Source organism: Oncorhynchus gorbuscha, linkage group LG15 (assembly GCF_021184085.1).
Source record: "Oncorhynchus gorbuscha isolate QuinsamMale2020 ecotype Even-year linkage group LG15, OgorEven_v1.0, whole genome shotgun sequence".
NCBI classification, from domain to species: domain Eukaryota; kingdom Metazoa; phylum Chordata; class Actinopteri; order Salmoniformes; family Salmonidae; genus Oncorhynchus; species Oncorhynchus gorbuscha.
In genome coordinates, this window is record NC_060187.1 from 54,783,338 (window position 1) to 54,803,534 (window position 20,197).

At 42.1% G+C, this 20,197-nt stretch overlaps 1 protein-coding gene across 1 annotated transcript in view; it reads right to left on the reverse strand.

Moving 5' to 3' along the window:
* Positions 1 to 437: 437 nt before the first annotated feature.
* LOC123997519 (2-oxoisovalerate dehydrogenase subunit beta, mitochondrial-like) overlaps positions 438 to 20,197 on the reverse strand; it is a 78,244-nt gene continuing 58,484 nt past the window's right edge. Inside the window, exons 10-11 of the mRNA XM_046301851.1 lie at positions 6,583 to 6,744; positions 438 to 925 (exon numbers count right to left, since the gene is read on the reverse strand). Of these exons, the coding sequence (XP_046157807.1) occupies positions 6,604 to 6,744 (141 nt within the window). The 3' untranslated portion in view covers positions 438 to 925; positions 6,583 to 6,603. The remainder of the gene's footprint in view (positions 926 to 6,582; positions 6,745 to 20,197) is intronic.

The following is a 20,197-nucleotide window of genomic DNA, read 5'->3' on the forward strand; positions in this document are numbered from 1 at the left end:
GCTTCATCATACAAGTGAATGACCAGTATAAAAACTGCTATCTCAGCTATGAAAACCATCAAGACATTAAAGTGGCAATCAGCAGTCGAAACAATAAAGTGTACTCCCCGCCACTGTTTCGCCAAAAAGCTAACCACTCAATTTCATAGATAGAGCTATGGATGCAAGGACTGACCATCCATGATATAAAAATGATAGTAATCATATTTTGAGGCTATACAGAGTTTGTATACATTGACTGTGTTTGCAAACATTGGAGTAATACAAGCTTATATTGTGGGTTTTGATGGGTTACGACAGTTGAACTCATGAGACATTTCTAAGTTATATTCTTCAAGAATCAATGGGTACCTAATTATTAATTTCTAAGTAAAAAAATGGATGTAGTTACTTCAGATTGTCCCTTTAAAGAACTGTCAAACATAATGAGGCTGATGTACCACTAAGGTCAATTACTTTATTTTCATAAAAAAAACAGGTCCATTATTTTTAGTACAGTCAACGTGATGTGAAACAAAACTAAAATTAGAAAAGGCATAGAGTCATTCGAAGAGTAAAATTAAACAGGGAAGACTGAGGCAGAGACACATTCAACAATCGTAACAGTCAGAGTTCCTATAGAATAGCCCTTACTGGTACTCACATTAGTGTTTGTGAAATTGTCTGTGTGGATCTGATTTACCATGGAAGTTAGAAAGCGTACAGTAGTAAGAGAGACGACCAAGAGGACACCTATTCCCCATTTACAGAAAAGGTTCACTAAACCAGAAGTAACAGTCTGTGCTTGCACATGGAGGACCAAAAGAACAGTCTGGATTATGCTTCCTGATTGGATGGCCGACAAAGTGTATTTTTCTGGATAATGTCCATTGGTGAGAACAATGGCGAGTGGAAGCTCTGAGTCCAGGTCCCCCGAGACGTGGCTCTGGGAAGAATAAGGAGAAGGGAAAGGTTCAGTACGTCAGTCCAGATATCATATTTGAAATTGCAGAGGGAGAGCGAGAGAAAGGCAGGGGTTGACTCATGTGGAATTCAATTTACCATGCCTTTGGTGACTTCTTCCCAGGCTTGTTTTTACAACATGGTGCTCAAAACGACACAGGCAATTAAAAACACAGCCGATCGAGGCGAATGACGACGTCGCTCTCCAATTCACAGTGAATTACTCATCAACGCCGCCACAAATAAAAGATAATCATTTGCACAAACTATAAAAAAACAGCATGGAGCTACACAAGTTCAATTGGAGACATGAAGCATAATCATTAAATCTAGACGTCTTGTCAGTCAGCAGCACAGAGATCAGGATTGCGTTCAGTGGGTTGTAAATGTTTGATTTTTCAGATAGGAATATATCATCCAGAACTGGTCCTCAGTCATGTCAAATCATGTCAGCTCTACAAAATACAGTGGGAAGAAAATGTATGTGAGAACCCTTTGGAATTACCTGGACTTTTGCATAAAATGGTAATACAATTTTATCTGATCTTCATCTAGGTCATAACAATAGACAAACTATTGCTTAACTACTGCTTAAACTAATAACAAACAACTATACATTTTCATGTATTTATTGAACACATCGTGTAAACAGTGCAAGGTGGAAAAAGTATGCAAACCCTTGGATTTAATAACTGGTTGACCCTTCTTTGGCAGCAATAACCTCAACCAAATGTTTTCAGTAGTTGCGGATCAGACCTGCACAATGGTTAGGAGGAATTTGCAAAACTGAAACAGTTTTGCAATATTCTTGGGGTGTCTTGCAGAGTTCGACCGATTAATAAGAATGTGTTCTTAACTGACTTTCCTAGTTAAATAAAGGTCTAAAAAATATATATATTTTTTTTTAAATCAGCAAATCGGTGCCCAAAAATACAGATTTCCGATTGTTATGAAAATTTGAAATCTGTATTTTTGGGCGCCAATTTGCTGATTAAATTTGTATAGATTTTTTTAGACCTTTATTTAACTAGGAAAGTCCGTTAAGAACACATTCTGATTTTCAATGACGGCCTAGGAACGGTGGGTTAACTGCCTTGTTCAGGGGCAGCATGACAGATTTTCACCTTGTCAGCTCGGGGGATCCCAATCTTGCAACCTTACAGTTAACTAGACCAACGCAATAACGACCTGCCTCTCTCTCTCGTTGCACTCCACAAGGAGACTGCCTGTTACGCGAATGCAGTAAGCCAAGGTAAGTTGCTAGCTAGCATTAAACTTATCTAATAAAAACAATCAATCATAATCACTAGTTAACTACACATGGTTGATGATATTACCTAGCATGTCCTGCGTTGCATATAATCTGACTGAGCATACAAGTATCTGACTGAGCGGTGGTAGGCAGAAGCAGGCGAGTAAACATTCATTCAAACAGCACTTTCGTGCATTGAGCTGTTTATGACTTCAAGCCTATCAACTCCCGAGAGGAGGCTCGTGTAACCGAAGTGAAATGGCTAGCTAGTTAGCACGCGCTAATTGTCGTTGTGTTGCTGATTCCAGCCCAGGGAGGAGCGAGGAGAGGGACGGAAGCAATACTTTTACACTGGCAATACTAAAGTCCCTATAAGAACATTCAATAGTCAAACGTTAATGAAATACAAATGGTATAGAGGGAAATAGTCATATAATTCCTGTAATAACTACAACCTAAAACTTCTTACCTGGGAATATTATAGACTCACGTTAAAAGGAACCACCAGCTTTCATATGTTCTCATGTTCTGAGCAAGGAACTGAAACGTTAGCTTTCTTACATAGCACATATTGCACTTTTATTTTTTTCTCCAACACTTTGTTTTTGCATTATTTAAACCAAATTGAACATGTTTCATTTACTTGAGGCTAAATTGATTGTATTGATGTATTATATTAAGTTAAAATAAGTGTTCATTCAGTATTGTTGTAATTGTCATTATTAAGTCTCCAACTTCCGGCGCCGACAGAGATGGCCGCCTCGCTTCGCGTTCCTAGGAAACTACTTTTTTTACGTGTTATGTTTCATTACATACAGTCGAGAAGATCTACTGAATATAAGAGCAGCGTCAACTCACCATCAGTACGACCAAGAATATGACTTTTGCGAAGCGGATCCTGTGTTCTGCCTTTCACCCAGGACAACGGAATGGATCCCAGCCTGCGACCCAAAAAAACGACTTCGTAAAAGAGGGAAACGAAGCGGTCTTCTGGTCAGGCTCCGGAGATGGGCACATCGCGCACCACTCCCTAGCATACTTCTCTCCGATGTCCAGTCTCTTGACAACAAGGTTGATGAAATCCGAGCAAGGGTAGCATTCCAGAGGGACATTAGGGACTGTAACGTTCTTTGCTTCACGGAAACATGGCTCACTGGAGAGACGCTATCGGAGTCGGTGCAGCCAGCTGGTTTCTCCACGCATCGTGCCGACAGAAACAAACATCTTTCTGCTAAGAAGAGGGGCGGGGGCGGGGGCGTTTGCTTTATGGTTAACGAGACGTGGTGTGGTCACAACAACATACAGGAACTCAAGTCCTTCTGTTCACCTGATTTAGAATTTCTCAAATGTCAAATGTCGACCGCATTATCTACCAAGGGAATTCTCTTCGATTATAATCACAGGCGTATATATTCCCCCCCAAGCAGACACATCGATGGCTCTGAACAAACTTTATTTGACTCTTGGCAAACTGGATTCCACATATCCTGAGGCTGCATTCATTGTAGCTGGGGATTTTAACAATGCTAATCTGAAAACAAGACTCCCTAAATTGTATCAGCATATCGATTGGGCAACCAGGGCTGGCAAAACCTTGGATCATTGCTATTCTAACGTCCGCAACGCATATAAGGCCCTCCCCCGCTCTCCTTTTGGGAAAAGCTGACCATGACTCCATTCTGTTGCTCCCTGCCTACAGACAGACGCTAAAACAAGAAGCTCCCGCGCTGAGGTCTGTTCAACGCTGGTCCGACCAATCTGACTCCACACTCCCATGACTGCTTCCATCAGGTGGACTGGGATATGTTTCATATTGCGTCAAACAACAACATTGACGAATACGCTGATTCGGTGAGCGAGTTCATTAGAACGTGCGTTGAAGATGTCATTCCCATAGCAACGATTAAAACATTCCCAAACCAGAAACCGTGGATTGATGGCAGAATTTGCGTGAAACTGAAAGCGCGAACCACTGCTTTTAATCAGGGCAAGGTGACCGGAAACATGACCGAATACAAACAGTGCAGCTATTCCCTCCGCAAGGCAATCAAACAAGCTAAGCGTCAGTATAGAGACAAAGTAGAATCGCAATTCAACAGCTCAGACACAAGAGGTATGTGGCAGGGTCTACAGTCAATCACGGATTACAAGAAGAAAACCAGCCCAGTCACGGACCAGGATGTCTTGCTCCCAGGCAGACTAAATAACTTTTTTGCCCGCTTTGAGGACAATACAGTGCCACTGACACGGCCCGCAACCAAAACATGCGGACTCTCCTTCACTGCAGCCGAGGTGAGTAAAACATTTACGTGTTAACCCTCGCAAGGCTGCAGGCCCAGACGGCATCCCCAGCCGCACCCTCAGAGCATGCGCAGACCATCTGGCTGGTGTGTTTACGGACATATTCAATCAATCCCTATCCCAGTCTGCTGTTCCCACATGCTTCAAGAGGGCCACCATTGTTCCTGTTCCCAAGAAAGCTAAGGTAACTGAGCTAAACGACTACCTCCCCGTAGCACTCACTTCCGTCATCATGAAGTGCTTTGAGAGACTAGTCAAGAACCATATCACCTCCACCCTACCTGACACCCTAGACCCACTCCAATTTGCTTACCGCCCAAATAGGTCCACAGACGATGCAATCTCAACCACACTGCACACTGCCCTAACCCAACTGGACAAGAGGAATACCTATGTGAGAATGCTGTTCATCGACTACAGCTCAGCATTTAACACCATAGTACCCTCCAAACTCGTCATCAAACTCGAGACCCTGGGTCTCGACCCCGCCCTGTGCAACTGGGTACTGGACTTCCAGACGGGCCGCCCCCAGGTGGTGAGGGTAGGTAACAACATCTCCATCCCGCTGATCCTCAACACTGGGGCCCCACAAGGGTGCGTTCTGAGCCCTCTCCTGTACTCCCTGTTCACCAACTCAATCATGAAGTTTGCGGTCGACACAACAGTGGTAGGCTTGATTACCAACAAGGACGAGACTTTACAGTTGGGATGAGGTTTTGATGTTCGTGTCCTGTGCCTTTTTTTCTCCAAACATAGTGTTGTGTGTTCTTTCCAAACAACTCAACTGTAGTTCTGTAGCTCAGTTGGTAGAGCATGGCGCTTGTAACGCCAGGGTAGTGGGTTCGATTCCCGGGACCACCCATACGTAGAATGTATGCACACATGACTGTAAGTCGCTTTGGATAAAAGCGTCTGCTAAATGGCATATATATAAATGGCATATATATATATATATATATATATATATATATATATATATATATATATATATATATATATATATATATATATATATATATATATAGTTCCATCTGTCCACATAATATTTTGCCAGTAGCGCTGGGGAACATCCTGGTGCACTTTTGCAAACTTCAGATGTGCAGCAATGTTTTTTTTTTGGACAGCAATGGCTTCTTCTGTGGTGTCCTCCCATGAACACCATTCTTGTTTAATGTTTTACATATTGTAGACTTGTCAGACGTTAACATGTACCAGAGATTTCTGTAAGTCTTTAGCTGACACTAGGATTCTTCTTAACCCCATTGAGCATTCTGCACGGTGCTCTTGCAGTCATCTTTGGAGGGTGGCCACTCCTAGGGAGAGTTGCAACAGTGCTGAACTTTCTCCATTTATAGACAATTTGTCTTACCGTGGACTGATGAACATCAAGGCGTTTAGAGATACATTTGTAACCCTTTCCAGCTTCACGCAAGTCAACAATAATTCATCTTAGGTCTTCTGAGATCTCTTTTGTTCAAGGCATGGTTCATATCAGGCAATGCTTCTTGTGAATAGCAAACTCACATTTTGTGAGTGTTTTATAGGGCAAGGCAGCTGTAACCAACATCTCCAATCTCGTCTCATTGATTGGACTCCAAGTTAGCGGACTCCTGACTCCAATTAGCTTTTGGAGAAGTTATTAGCCTAGGGGTTCATATACTTTTCCCAACCTAGACTGTGAATGTTTAAATAATATATTCAATATAGACAAGAAAAATACAATAATTTATGTTTTATTAGTTTAATAAGCACACTTTGTCTATTGTTGTGATTTGGATGAAAATCAGATCAAAATTGATGACCAATTTATGCATTTATCCAGGTAATTCCAAAGGGTTCACATAATTTTTCCTGCCACTGTACATTTCTATTGTCAACGTTCCAGAACATTGCGACTCCTGAACGCATACCTGATAGAAGACTCCTGATATAATCTATATTGTTCTTTATGAATCATTGTTAAAAAGTGGTTGGAGGTGATTTTTGATTGGATAGAAAAATAAAATAATGGGGGGTTCAAAAAGGTGCACAGTTAAAAACTACAAACCCCAGAGAACAGACACATCTATTTCCAATGTGGTACTCACCTGGGGATCAATAGTTTGAGATTAGTAGCTGATCAACTTCTTGATGGCGTCAAAGCACTTCCACTTGTCTGGGATGTAGAAGGGTTCGAAGATGTGGGGGAAGGGAGTGTCGTAGCCGCAGACTCTAGCGATGGGCGCCTCTAGGTTGAGGAAGCATTCCTCCTGTGGACACACAACAGGTACGTGGTCAGTCTCATCACATCCCTCTGGACATGGATGACAGGCTCTGCGGGTGTCCTCACGGCAAAACGCCTCTCCGCTATTTGACCTAGAGAGTTTGTGTGTATGGTATTGATATGTAGGCTACGTGTGCCTTAAACATTTTTGATGTAGTTCTGTCCATGATCTGTTCTTGTCTATTAATGTTCAGTATTATGTCATGTTTCATGTTTTGTGTGGTCCCCAGGAAGAGTAGCTGCTGCTTTTTCAACAGCTAAATGGGTATCCTAATGCAATACCAAATACCAGAATAAACTCCAGGCCCCTGTTCTGTGCTAGACACTGAGCCAGTGGAATGGAATCAGCTTCACTGTCATGGCTGTAGCCACAGTAACACTAGAAGTGCTTCACTGAAACATTGCCAACAGGTTCAGTGAATTCACTACCACTACCCTTAAAAGTTGGGAGACAAATGGCATATTTAAAATCACAGCTCTGAGCTGGCCAACGCACAGCTTGTGTTTTGGCAGCACTGGAAAACAAGCCATCACTTGTCTCTATTGGCTTTTGACCTCCTCCCACAGCATCTGAATGCGATGAAGGGGCCAATAGCTTCCACAGGAGAGAAAAGCCATCGCTGAGCCAAATTAACCATAAGGTCTTAGCAACTAGCATTCACACACACAGACAGACAGGCTAGCCCTACTCTGTAGACATTGTGTTGTATTTGCATGTTTCTGCAGTAATATGTTTTTCATCTCCTCAAAAACATCTGGCAGTGTTCAGAAGAACGTCAGGCTCCATGAGAAAGCCTTTGTGCGTCTCCTTATTTCACGGACTGTAAAAACACAATAGAGAGCCTGCAGATGCGTGTCGGCTCCACGTCCCCAGTACCATGCCAGGCCCGCGGAGTCTAATTCACAGCTATAGCTTCAGCATTGCCAGCAGCGGCATGTCTCAGGATCCTTTGATATGTTAAAAGGGAATTAGCAGACAGACTAAATGGTCCTCTGGGCCATAAGGGTTTACTGTACCACGAGACGGGAATACATATGCAGTATACACTATTACCACTGTGGTTACAACAGAGGTCATAAATCGGTGTTAAAAGCAATTCATTTGTTTCTCTCCAGGTGTTAGGTTCTAAATGACCCTATTACCTCACGGAGGATTAGGAAAGCTTAAACCAAGTTAATCCACCCATTGGGTCAATACAGCTGCACAGACAAAGACATGTTTCCACCAGTGGTAGTATATATATATATATATACACCCCAATATATATATATATATACACCGCCTCTTTAAATATTACATCTTTATTGCTAGGCAAGAAGTTAAATGATTACGGGCCACAAACTGTTCCTTCCCCCTTAAGGTGACCTGACCTCGACCCGCTTCCTCACTAATTCACAGCTCTCCACCCTTATCAGTGCCTGCCAACATCTGATCGATTTCACTGCACTCAGCACATTCCAAATGTAATTGCCTCCACCATATACATTCCTCCTACAGATAACCATTAACTTCTGGTGTAGACCCTCGCTACCATAGCGTTCAATATTTCAATAGTATACCTGATCATTAACACTTTTCCAAGTTTAGGAGTCAGAACCCAGAATCCATCACAAGTTTACAGTGTGCTCATGTGTATGGCTCATGGCCCATTGCAGTGTATCAAAGGGGGGGTGGGGGTGTCATTACTCAGCCCACAACAGGCATCCCCACTCTGCCTCACCACTCTGCCCCACTCTGCAGTTAGTGCCAGCCAGCATCCCCTCCCATCCCTCGCTCCCCATCCAATCCTACCCCTCCTTGGCCATGTGGGCCAAACGGTTTCCGTGGATGAGTCCTTCTGTCCTCTCAAACAGTCTAGGGCAGAGCTGGGAAACTGGGCATGATGCATTGTATGTATAAGACCATAAGTTCACATTCTATAGTCAAATACATCGATTCACCTATTGCACCTAGTTGAGGCAAGAACATTAATCAATTTAGCCTCTGTAAGGTTAAAATCTTATAAGTCCAAAATTAGTTTTCACAGTCTTGAAGAACTTTAATAGCTCTTCAACACTTGGAAGGTGAAGATTGTCTTGATGCAGAACTCTCAGAAAGGACGCTCACAATGTCTGGCAATGGCATGTATGCCACTAAGGAAAATAAAAACATTTGAGCTGCTAATTATAATCTTTGACCAGTTTTCCTTGCCATGTTGCTCAGTGGAAAGCTATTCCTGGTCATGGGGGCTAGGAGTGTAACAGTGTAAAAAGGCAGACACGTGTGTGACAGCTGGAGGGGGCCTGCAGTGGACTTCAGTGACAGATTGACAGCACACTTAATCATGAAGATGAAGCTTAAAACTTAAGATGAGTCTGGTCAGGCCTGCATTTTTGTAGAGTTACATCAGAAGTGTGATAAATCCTGTCAGACTTTTTTTTAAAGAATGAAAACATGTAGCATAGGCCATGTAGCCTAGTCCATCTCTCCTAATTTACTGTCATGATTGAGGACCATCCATGTCTCTAGAGTGCAGAGCATTAAGGGAGAACGTCTCATGAGACAGTCTATGATCCACAGGCAGACAAAGACAGTACTAAAGGCTTTTTCCTGTCAGATTCCAAACTGTAATCTCCTCTAAATACACTTACTTACTGGAAGCAGCAGGAAGGAACAGCCTGGTTGCTTGTCACCACAGCTAAATGGTGATGTGCCACAGAACTCCGATTTCACTCAAATCGCTGTTTATCTTTGGAGAAAACACATCATTATATGCAATCTGACTTAAATGTCTGCATATAAATATGACAAAATGGCGGACTGCATCTCTCGAAGGAGGCAATATTGAAAAATGTAAAAAATACCAACTGGCGGGGGTTTAGATTTGCAGTTGTGCGTTTTGCCTCCAGTCACACGGAAAAAGTGTGTCAGCGACAGCCACAGATTGGGTGATTCAGTCACTCCCGGGTTATACCAATATTACCAAATGGGACTGCCAACAACAACAAATCACACACTGCCCCCTGGGCACACACTAGCTGAATCCGTATTGTGACTAGGAATCAATGTAGAAAATACATTGGATTTGAAATAAGTAATCAACCAGTTGTATGTTTTGATCTAATTTGAACCAGCATTTGTAAACATTGAAATTAGAGTAAAATGTTCACTTAAATACATTGACTTAACCTCTAACAGGTTGTCACAATCTAATTTCAACATAATCATCAGAACTATTTCATGTTGAAATGTCATTGAAAATGTCATAGAGAAACAAAAAATATATTTTTCATCCTACATTCAATTGGGTGGTTGAATTTAAAAAAAAAATTATGTCATTTTTAGGACTGACCCCATTTAGTCAACTATTCGATACTTTTTTATATTTAATCCCAAATATATTGCCTTTGTAAAGTACTCAGACCCCTTGATTTTTTCCACATTTTGTTAAGTTACAGCCTTATTCTAAAATGGCTAAAATAAATACAAATGTATCAGCAATCTAAAACAATACTCCATATTGACAAAAGCGAAAAACAGGTTTTTAGAAACGTTTGCTTATTTCTAAAAAATAAAACAGAAATACCTTATTTACATAAGCATTGAGACTCGACATTGAGCTCAGGTGCATCCTGTTTCCATTGATCATCCTTGAGATTGGACATGATTTGGAAAAGCACACACCTGTCTATATAAAAAGGTCCCATAGTTGACAGCGCATGTCTAGGCAAAAACCAAGCCATGTGGTCGAAGGAATTGTCCGTAGAGCTCAGAGACAGGATTGTGTCGGGGCACAGATCTGGGGACAAAAACATTTCTACAGCATTAAATGTCCACAAGAACAGAGTGGCCTCCATCATCAAGAAGTTTGGAACCACCAAGACTCTTCGTAGAGCCTTCTCGGGGGAGAAGGGGTTTGGTCATGGAGGTGACCAAGAACCTGACAGTCACTCTGACAGAGCTCTTAGAGTTCCTCTGTGGAGATGGGAGAACCTTCCAGAAAGACAATCATCTCTGCTGCACTCCACCAATCAGGCCTTTACGGTAGACTGTCCAGACTGAAGCAACTCCTCAGTAAAAGGCCAATGACAGCCCACTTGTAGTTCACCAAAAGACACTTAAAGACTCTCAGACCATGAGAAACAAGATTCTCTGGTCTGATGAAAGCAAGATTGAACTCTTTGGCCTGAATGCCAAGCATCACGTCCGGAGGAAACCTGGCACCATCCTTACGGTGAAGGATGGTGGTGGCAGCATCATGCTGTGGGGATGTTTTTCAGTGGCAGGACTGGGAGACTAGTCAGGATCCAGGCAAAGATGAAGAGAGCAAAGGACAGAGAGATCCCTGACGAAAACCTGCTCCAGAGTGCTTAGGACCTCAGACTAGGGTGAAGGTTCACCTTCCAACAGGACAACAACCCTATGCATACAGCCAAGACAATGCAGGAGTGGCTTCGGGACAAGTCTCTGAATATCTTTGAGTAGCCCAGCCAGAGCCCGGACTTGAACCCAAACAATCATTTCTGGACAGACCTGAAAATAGCTGTGCAGCAACGCTCCCCATCCAAAGTAACAGAGCTTGAGAGGAGAGGAATGGAAGAAACTCCAAATACAGTGCCAAGCTTGTAGCGTTATACTGGCTGTAATTGCTGCCAAAGGCGCTTCAACAAAGTACTGAGTAAAGGGTCTGAATACTTATGTAAAAGGTGACATTTCAGTTTACATTTTTTATACATTTGCAAAAATAAAAAACTTTTTGATTGTCATTATGGGGTATTGTGTGTAGATTGATGAGGATTTTTGAATAAGGCTGTTAGGTAACAAAATGTGGAAAAAGTTAAGGGGTTTGAATACTTTCCGAAATGCACTGTATATATATATATATATATATATATATATATATATATATATTTTTTTTTTTAAATAGCACATAAGACATCCATCATTCACACCTGACTAAGTGGACTAATCCATTGCAGAGGCTGTGGCAAATGGCACACCGGTAGTAAGTCTACATTTATAGTAAATTCCCATAATTTCTAATCTATGTTGGTTTGGTTACGGTCATTTCTGTTAATACATTCAATATATTATGACAGTCTTACCTTTCTCATTGTAGGAGTGGAAACCGTTTGCAGAACGCACAACCTAGGCTACACTTTCATTCCATTTACGAGTTGTCAATTTATAAATGATCTTTTGTTTGGAGCGCTCCTGTCAGTCTTGAGAAAGGAAACACACCTGATTACGTATAGAAGTAGGCCTAGGATTCCTGGCCTGCGAGCAAATGTAGGCCTATAAATGTGCCCAGATCTGTGGATCTGATTCTATTTCTGACTGTCTTAACTCACCACCACTGTGGAGCCTCTCAAAGTATGTTTTTCTTCTCCTCTAACAGCACGTAAACAAAGTCTGTTTATACATCCATTGAGAATGACAATAGTTCCTCAACACAGCCTATTTGAAAAATCTTTCCAGCTCGCTCTCCTTCCATAACCACTCAGCATGAAAGGGGAAGAAAATGTCATGCTCCATAAAATAGGCCTACCTGATTACTTCTTAACCCTTGCGCAAATAGCCTACAGCTGTGTGTCAGGAGATCACTGGTGTGGGAAACTGAGGGCCCAGAATATTTTATTTAATGTTGTAAGTTAGCTAGCACTAGCGTCAGGCTGGACCAAGTTGATAGTTGATACTAATGTTTCAGGTTCCTTGCAAACAGGCCATGTGTAGCCAATATGACTTATAGGATATTTATTTTTATCAGGATATTGGCTACCTGCAGGATGCTGTAAAAATCATAACCGGCACGCAGATCCGTAGAAATGGTACGATAACTTGGCACTCCAATTTGAAAAGCTTGCAGACCGCTGGTGTAGCCCTTCACCAGCAACCTCAGGAGCTTAACAGAAACAGTGGCAGCTGGAGGAGGTGGTTAGGAACAGGTTATTGTCTTCTAGTTAGGATATATTGAGGTCTGGCTCCCTCTTTGGTAATTTGTGTCTCCATTTTTAATTACAATGCTTAAAGCATCAGACAAGCTCAGTAGCCTACATATAGTTTATTAAAACATATAAAAATATTCACATTTAAAACTTTTGACTTGATCGATTGGCTGAAAGAACAGACGACTCTCGGTCGACTAAGATTTTTTTTTTAAAGTCAGGGACAGCCCGAGACATTTTATTTGAACTTGTTTCAATGTTGATAGTAAAATGGTATGGTTGAATCAACATCGTTTTAGTGTCATGCCTCATGAACCTAAATATAGAGGTATATTGAAATAAAATGTGAATCCAAATTCCAACGATTCCTGCCTGAACATTGACTCCTACTGGTATACAAGGCAATGCACTTCAGAGAGAACAAGTCTACCGTCCAGATGATTACTTCTATGTACCCTGCATAGATGATTTGGAAACAAGCTGTGTTCAATTCAGCGGACCTACCCTGTCAACACATTTAGACATCGATAAGCTTCCATACTAATTTGAGTAGACTACCAAAAATACACTGAATAGTTGAAAATAACTAACTTTTCTTACATAAGTTGTATGTGAAAGTCAATTTGGAGTAAGGTTGAGTTTATGTAGGCTACATTGACATCGGATTTGCTCAATAAAGGACACCATCATTTCAACATTTAGCTAGGTATACACTCATTCATCCATCTTAGTAAATTTAGAAATAGCTACCATTAGCCCTGTAAATAGGATGCCAAATTCACTACCAAACCATGAAAAACAGCCCCAGACCATTATTCCACCTCCACTAAACTTTACAGTTGGCACTATACATTGGGGCAGGTAGCGTTCGCCTGGCATCCGCCAAGCCCAGATTTGTCCGCCAGATGGTAAAGAGTGATTCATTGCTCCAGAAAACACATTTCAGTGCTCCAGAGTCCAATGGCCACGAGCTTTACGCCACTCCAGCCAACGCTTGCCATTGCGCATGATCTTAGGCTTGTGTTTGGCTGCTGGGCCATGGAAACCCATTTCATGAAGCTCCCAACGAAGTTATTGTGCTGGCGTTGCTTCCAGAGGCAGTTTGAAACTCGGTAGTGAGTGTTGCAACCGAGGACAAAGGTCTGAATACTTATGTAAATAAGATATTTCAGTTAAGTATTTTGTTTATACATGTGTGTACTTTCCTCTGCATAGTCTCTCAGCACCGATTAATCTGTACCTTTATCAGACGTACATAGGCTCTCCAATGACTGATTATCAACAAACATAGGACATTTAAACACCGCTCCGAGGTTGACAGCAGTCCATCAATTGTTTTTATCAGAGTTCTTATTTTACTGGGTTTACAAATAATATATGGTGTGGTCATTTAAAAAAAAGACATGGAAAATCCATTTTCATCTTTAAAGTATTTGTTTACTTCCATGGTTCCCATATGAACAATGGTTTCAGAGGGTTCAAAGACAGCCGCAGATAGTGTGTTCATAAAGACTGGAAGCTTTTAGAGACTGATTAGAGGAGTTAAAGACTTCCTGTGTACTAGTACTTACATATAATACTTACTAAGCAACTTCCTGGAAGGAAAAATGAGTCACACATTCTCTGATCATCCTATTGAAGGTCAAATTTAGGGAAATTCCTTGCAATTTAGATTAAAATCTACCTCTACGGGTAAAGGATGGACCACTATGGATGAATTAACACCCAAACTGGCCAAATAGTGGTTCATGCTAGGCTGTGGCCATTCAACCCACCAATTGTCAAAAAAGAGAACATGGAGCTTGGAGCGATACCTCATGTCCATACTCTACCACAGCCTGCAGGCTATCCAATTTCACTTTCCTCAGTGTGTGTGTAGCCTAACAGCCCTCTTCCATAAACACATCCCTTTGAAGGAGATTGGTGTATCCTGTGAGGGAGAGAGATGGGGCATCCAGCCATGGTTTTACAGTGGAAGGCGCAGGAAAACAGCGCCTGAGGAAAAAACCCAGCTTTCTTTAAAACAGCCTGACAGCCAAACAAGGGCTCTGCTTCTGATTCGGAAGGCATTTATGGCAGAAAAACACAGGCCTTCATCTTTGACCAACCCTAACTGGGCCGGAATGGAAGACGGCCATCCTTGATGTGAGGCCCGGACTAGTAATCCGGGCCTGACCACAGCTCAGTGATAACCACAGCTCAGCGATAAGCGTTGGGTTGGAGTTTGATGCTGGACTCCGCACCATTCCCATTACACACAAATAAAAGGAAGGAACTCGGCAGAGCAACCAGAGTGAATGATTCCAACGTGTCTAAAAGCTGTGGTAGGGCTACAGCAAAGGTTACGGGACCAAAGGCTGTGTATAATTAAGCATTAAGGCCCGAGGGCTTGTGGTATATGGCCGAAATACCACGACTAATGGCTGGTCTTAGGCACGACAAAACTATTGCTATTATAGATGGGTTACCAACTTAATTAGAGCAGTAAAAACATGTTTTGTCATACCCGTGGAATACGGTCTGATATACCACAGCTGTCAGCCAATCAGCATTCAGGACTCAAACCACCCAGTTTATAATCTGGGATTGGTGTTTGCAGTGACTGGGGAGATGCAGCATGAACTGTTCTGCTTCATCCCTAAGTGTACTTCCATGTATAGCGTGAAACAGACTTAAAGCCACAGTGTGGCTTGTAAACACAGCTTCTACTGTACAATCCAATACCAGGGGTCTAGCCTATAAATAGCCTATACAGTACCAGTCTTTTACACATCTACTCATTCAGGGACTTTCTTTATTTTCACTACTTTCTACATTGTAGAATAATAGTGAAGACATCAAAACTATGAAATAACACATATGGAATCATGTAGTAACCAAAAAAAAAAGTTATATCAAAGTAGCCACTCTTTGCCTTGACAGCTTTCCACACTCTTGGCATTCTCTCAAGCAGCTTCATGAGGTAGTCACCTGTAATGCATTTTTCCTTCTTAATGCGTTTGAGCCCATCAGTTGTGTTGTGACAAGGAATAGCTCAAATCAGAAAAGAGAAACGACAGCCCATGGGGCGGCAGGGTAGCCTAGTGGTTAGAGCATTGGACTAGTAACCGACTGAAAGGTTGCAAGTTCAAATCCCCGAGCTGACAAGGTACAAAATCTGTCGTTCTGCCCCTGAACAGGCAGTTAACCCACTGTTCCTAGGCCGTCATTGAAAATAAGAATTTGTTCTTAACTGACTTGCCTAGTTAAATAAAGGTCAAATTAAAAAATTAAAAACATTAAAATTACTTTAAACATGAAGGTCAGTCAATGCAGAACATTCAAGAAAGTTTCTTCAAGTGCAGTCAAAAAACCATCAAGAGCTATGATGAAACTGGCTCTCATGAGGACCGCCACAGGAAAGGAAGACGTTACCTCTGCTGCAGAGGAGTCATTAGAGTTACCAGCCTCAGATTGCAGCCCAAATAAATGTTTTAGAGTTCAAGTAACAGACACATCTCAACATCAACTGTTCAGAGGAGACGCGAATCAGCTCTTCGTGGTAGAATTGCCAAAATCAGTCAAATCAGCCAACAAGTGCTCAGCAGATGTGGGAACTCCTTACAAGACTTTTGGAAAACATTCCAGGTGAAGCTGGTTGAGAGAATGCAAAGAGTGCACAAAGCTGTCATCAAGGCAAAGGGTGGCTACATTGAATTTTTTAAAACAAAATATTGAATTGCTTTACACTTTTTGGGGTACTACATGATTCCATGAGTTTTATTTCATAGTTTTGATGTCTTCAGTTTTATCCTCCAATGTAGAAAATAGTAAAAATAAAGAAAAATCCTTGAATGAGTGGAGGTGTCCAAGTTTTTGACTGGTACTGTATGTAGCACAGCAAGGTCCATGTGTAATTGTCACAAAGCTGAACGCACAGTAGTATGGGAGAGGCTGCTCAACTTTACCATGGCACTCTTTGTATCCCTGAGGTCCAGTGTAAGTCAGCAGAGAAGCTCTGATATGAGTAGAGGTCAGCCAATGACAACGCCGTTTGTGAGGTGCAGCTAATCCACCGAATGGAAACTTTCATCCATCAACTCTGCAGTTCCAAATTTTAAAGAAAGTAAAACTAATCCATAATTGGACCGTGCTTACACTGCCCTGAGGCAGTTGGCTTTGACCCGATTATCCTTTAGTTTCACCCTCCTGTCCAGACATAATACATTGACAAAAGCATTATATATAGCCACTCCTGGAGTCACTTTAAAACATGGAAAGGGGTGGAAAGAGTTTTGCACATGCCTCAAAGCCAGATAACAAAACTGCTGAACATTGGGATAAGCCTACTGACGGCCTGATTTCAATTATTTATTCAACAACAATCCAAATTAAACAACAAGCTCCAGGGTGGGTAAATCAAGGCATTCTCTCAGCCCTGTCACTTCTAAGAAAATCTATTTGCACATTGTTCAAAGTATATTTCACACAAAGAATAGAATAAAAGTTGAGTCCAGGACTCTGACAGCTGAGCATGCACTTTGTCAATTGTAACAGTAACCCATACAAGAGTATAAGCCATTTGTATCACAAGCCTTCATTCCCACCATGTGCCCCTAAATAGGATATTCCAGGTCGAGTCTTGCTTTTGACTCTGGTGGTGAGGTGTGATACAGGGTCTCCCTCTCTGCTTTTGACTGGTGGTGAGGTGTGGTGCAGATCTCCCTCTCTGCTCTAAGCTCTGGTGCTGCAGGTCTTCCTCTCTGCTCTTGACTCTTGTTAAGTAGTGGTTTAGGTCTCCCTTTCTGGACGTTCCCTTGAGAGCACTTGATATGTTGTTGTTATGGTAGTTCCCAGAGGTTTGACCCAGGTCCGATAGCTCAACACCTTTCTGCTAAAAGCCCTATTTTTAGAGCCTTTTCCGTTTCATTGCGTTATCAGTGCAGAACCCACACCACATCCTCGTTAATAGCGGGTGAGTCAACACAGTCCGGCGAGTTGCAGTACTGACCATCACCCTTGGGCCATCTGGACAGGGGGCAAGTGGGCCCTCCAGAGCCAGTGCTGTCACGTTGCCAAGGGACCTTGGCCACGAGAGTGTGTGTGCCCTACTCTTGAGGGGGGACAACGTGGCACATGGCCGCAACACCTGGATACACTTAGACATTAGACATGAGGTGCAAGTGCGTGTGATCATGTATTCTGTCAGTAGTGGTTGAGGATTAATTTGGCGCGAGATGAAAGCAGTCTCAACAATACCTCATCATACACAAAGCTCATAAAGCTAATGGCTATACACAATAAAATCAAGGTATTAAACGCTACAAACAGTTAAATTCACCATATGCTATCTCACATTCAACAATGGTTACTTCGGGACACAAAACATGTGAAAACATGGGTATGACTCAGACCATTAATCCTACCAGTAAGCAGGTCTGGGGAAAACAACATGAGTGACAGCCAGGGAGATGAGAAGGACCAATTCCAGGGCTCTCATCTCAGCGCTAGACCAGCTAGGCATCATCCACTTGAGGTAATGCCTACACGGAATAGCATGCCATTATCCAGATACCTTTGAGTGTGGTCTAGGAAGAAAAAACAAAGCGATTGGCGGCACTGCCGACAAGGGTCATAATCATAACTCAGGAATAGCTCATGGAGTTGAAACTGTGGCTTATGCCCTCTCACATTCTCCCTGAACGGAACACAGCACATACTTTGATCATGCCCTCACCAGGCCAGAGCAGTCTTCACTAGACAGAGGGGAGAGGGAGGTATGGAGGGAAACATGGAGTGGGGGAGAGGGGATACATCTCCAGTCCAGTCAGTACAGTACAGTCCAAGGTTTGAGTATTAGTTTCAACTGTCTACTAATTTCAACTGACAAAGTCTACCAAGTTTGAGTATGACATATCTGACACACAGTTGAGGTCAGAAGTTTACATACACCTTAGCCAAATACATTTAAACTCAGTTTTTCACAATTCCGTCTTAGGTCAGTTAGAATCAACACTTTATTTTAAGAATGTGAAATGTCTATTTATTTCATGACATTCCCAGTGGGTCAGAAGATTACATGAACTCAATTAGTATTTGGTAGCATTGCCTTTAAATTGTTTAACTTGGGTCAAACATTTGGGTAGCCTTCCACAAACTTCCCACAAAAAGTTGGGTGAATTTTGGCCCATTCCTCCAGACAGAGCTAGTGTACCTGAATCAGGTTTTTAGGACTCCTTGCTCACACACGCTTTTTCAGTTTTGCCCACAAATGTTCGATAGGACTGGAGGTCAGGGCTTTGTGTTGGCCACTCCAATGCCTTGACTTTGTTGTCCTTAAGCCATTTTGCCACAACTGTGGAAGTATGCTTGGGATCATTGTCTATTTGGAAGACCCATTTGCGACCAAGATTTAACTTCCTGACTGATGTCTTGAGATATCTACCGATGTCTTCAATATATCCACATCATTTTCCTACCTCATGATGCCATTTATTTTGTGAAGTGCACCAGTCCTTCCTGCAGCAAAACACCCCCACAACATGATGCTGACACCCCCGTGCTTCACGGTTGGGATGGAGTTCTTCGGCTTGCAAGCCTCCCCCTTCTTTCTCCAATCATAACAATGGTCACTATGGACAAACCGTTCTATTTTTGTTTCATCAGACCAGAGGACATTTCTCCAAAAAGTACGATCTTGGTCCCCATGTGCAGTTGCAAACCGTAGTCTGGCTTTTTTATGACGGTTTAGGAGCAGTGGCTTCTTCCTTGCTGAGCGTCCTTTCAGGTTATGTCGATATAGGACTTGTTTTACTGTGGATATAGATACTTTTTGTTTCCTCCATCATCTTCACAAGGTCTTTTGCTGTTGTTCTGGGATTGATTTGCAATTTTTGCACCAAAGTACGTTCATCTCTAGGAGACAGAACATGTCGCCTTCCTGAGCGTTATGACGGCTGCGTGTTCCCATGGTGTTTATACTTGTTCAACTGTACAAACAATAGTACGCGTGGTACCTTCAGTTGTTTTGAAATTGCGCCCAAAGATGAACCAGACTTGTGGAGGTCTACAATTTTATTTTCAGAGGTCTTGGCTGATTTCTTTTGATTTTCCCATTATGTCAAGCAAAGAGGCACTGGGTTTGAAGGTAGGCCTTGAAATACATCCACAGGTACACCTCCAGTTGACTCAAATGATGTCAATTGGCATATCAGAAGCTTCTAAAGCCATGACATTTTCTGGAATTTTCCAAGCTGTTTAAAGGCAGTCAATTTAGTGTATGTAAACTTCTGACCCACTGCAATTGTGATACAGTGAATTATAAGTGAAATAATCTATCTTTAAACAATTGTTGGAAAAATTACTTGTGTCATGCCCAAAGTAGATGTCCTAACCAACTTGCCAAAACTATAGTTTGCTAACAAGAAATTTGTGGAGTGGTTGAAAAATGAGTTAATGACCCTACCCTAAGTGTAGGTAAACTTCCAACTTCAACTGTATCAGTCAGTGCCTCTTAAACTCAGATTTATTGCCTG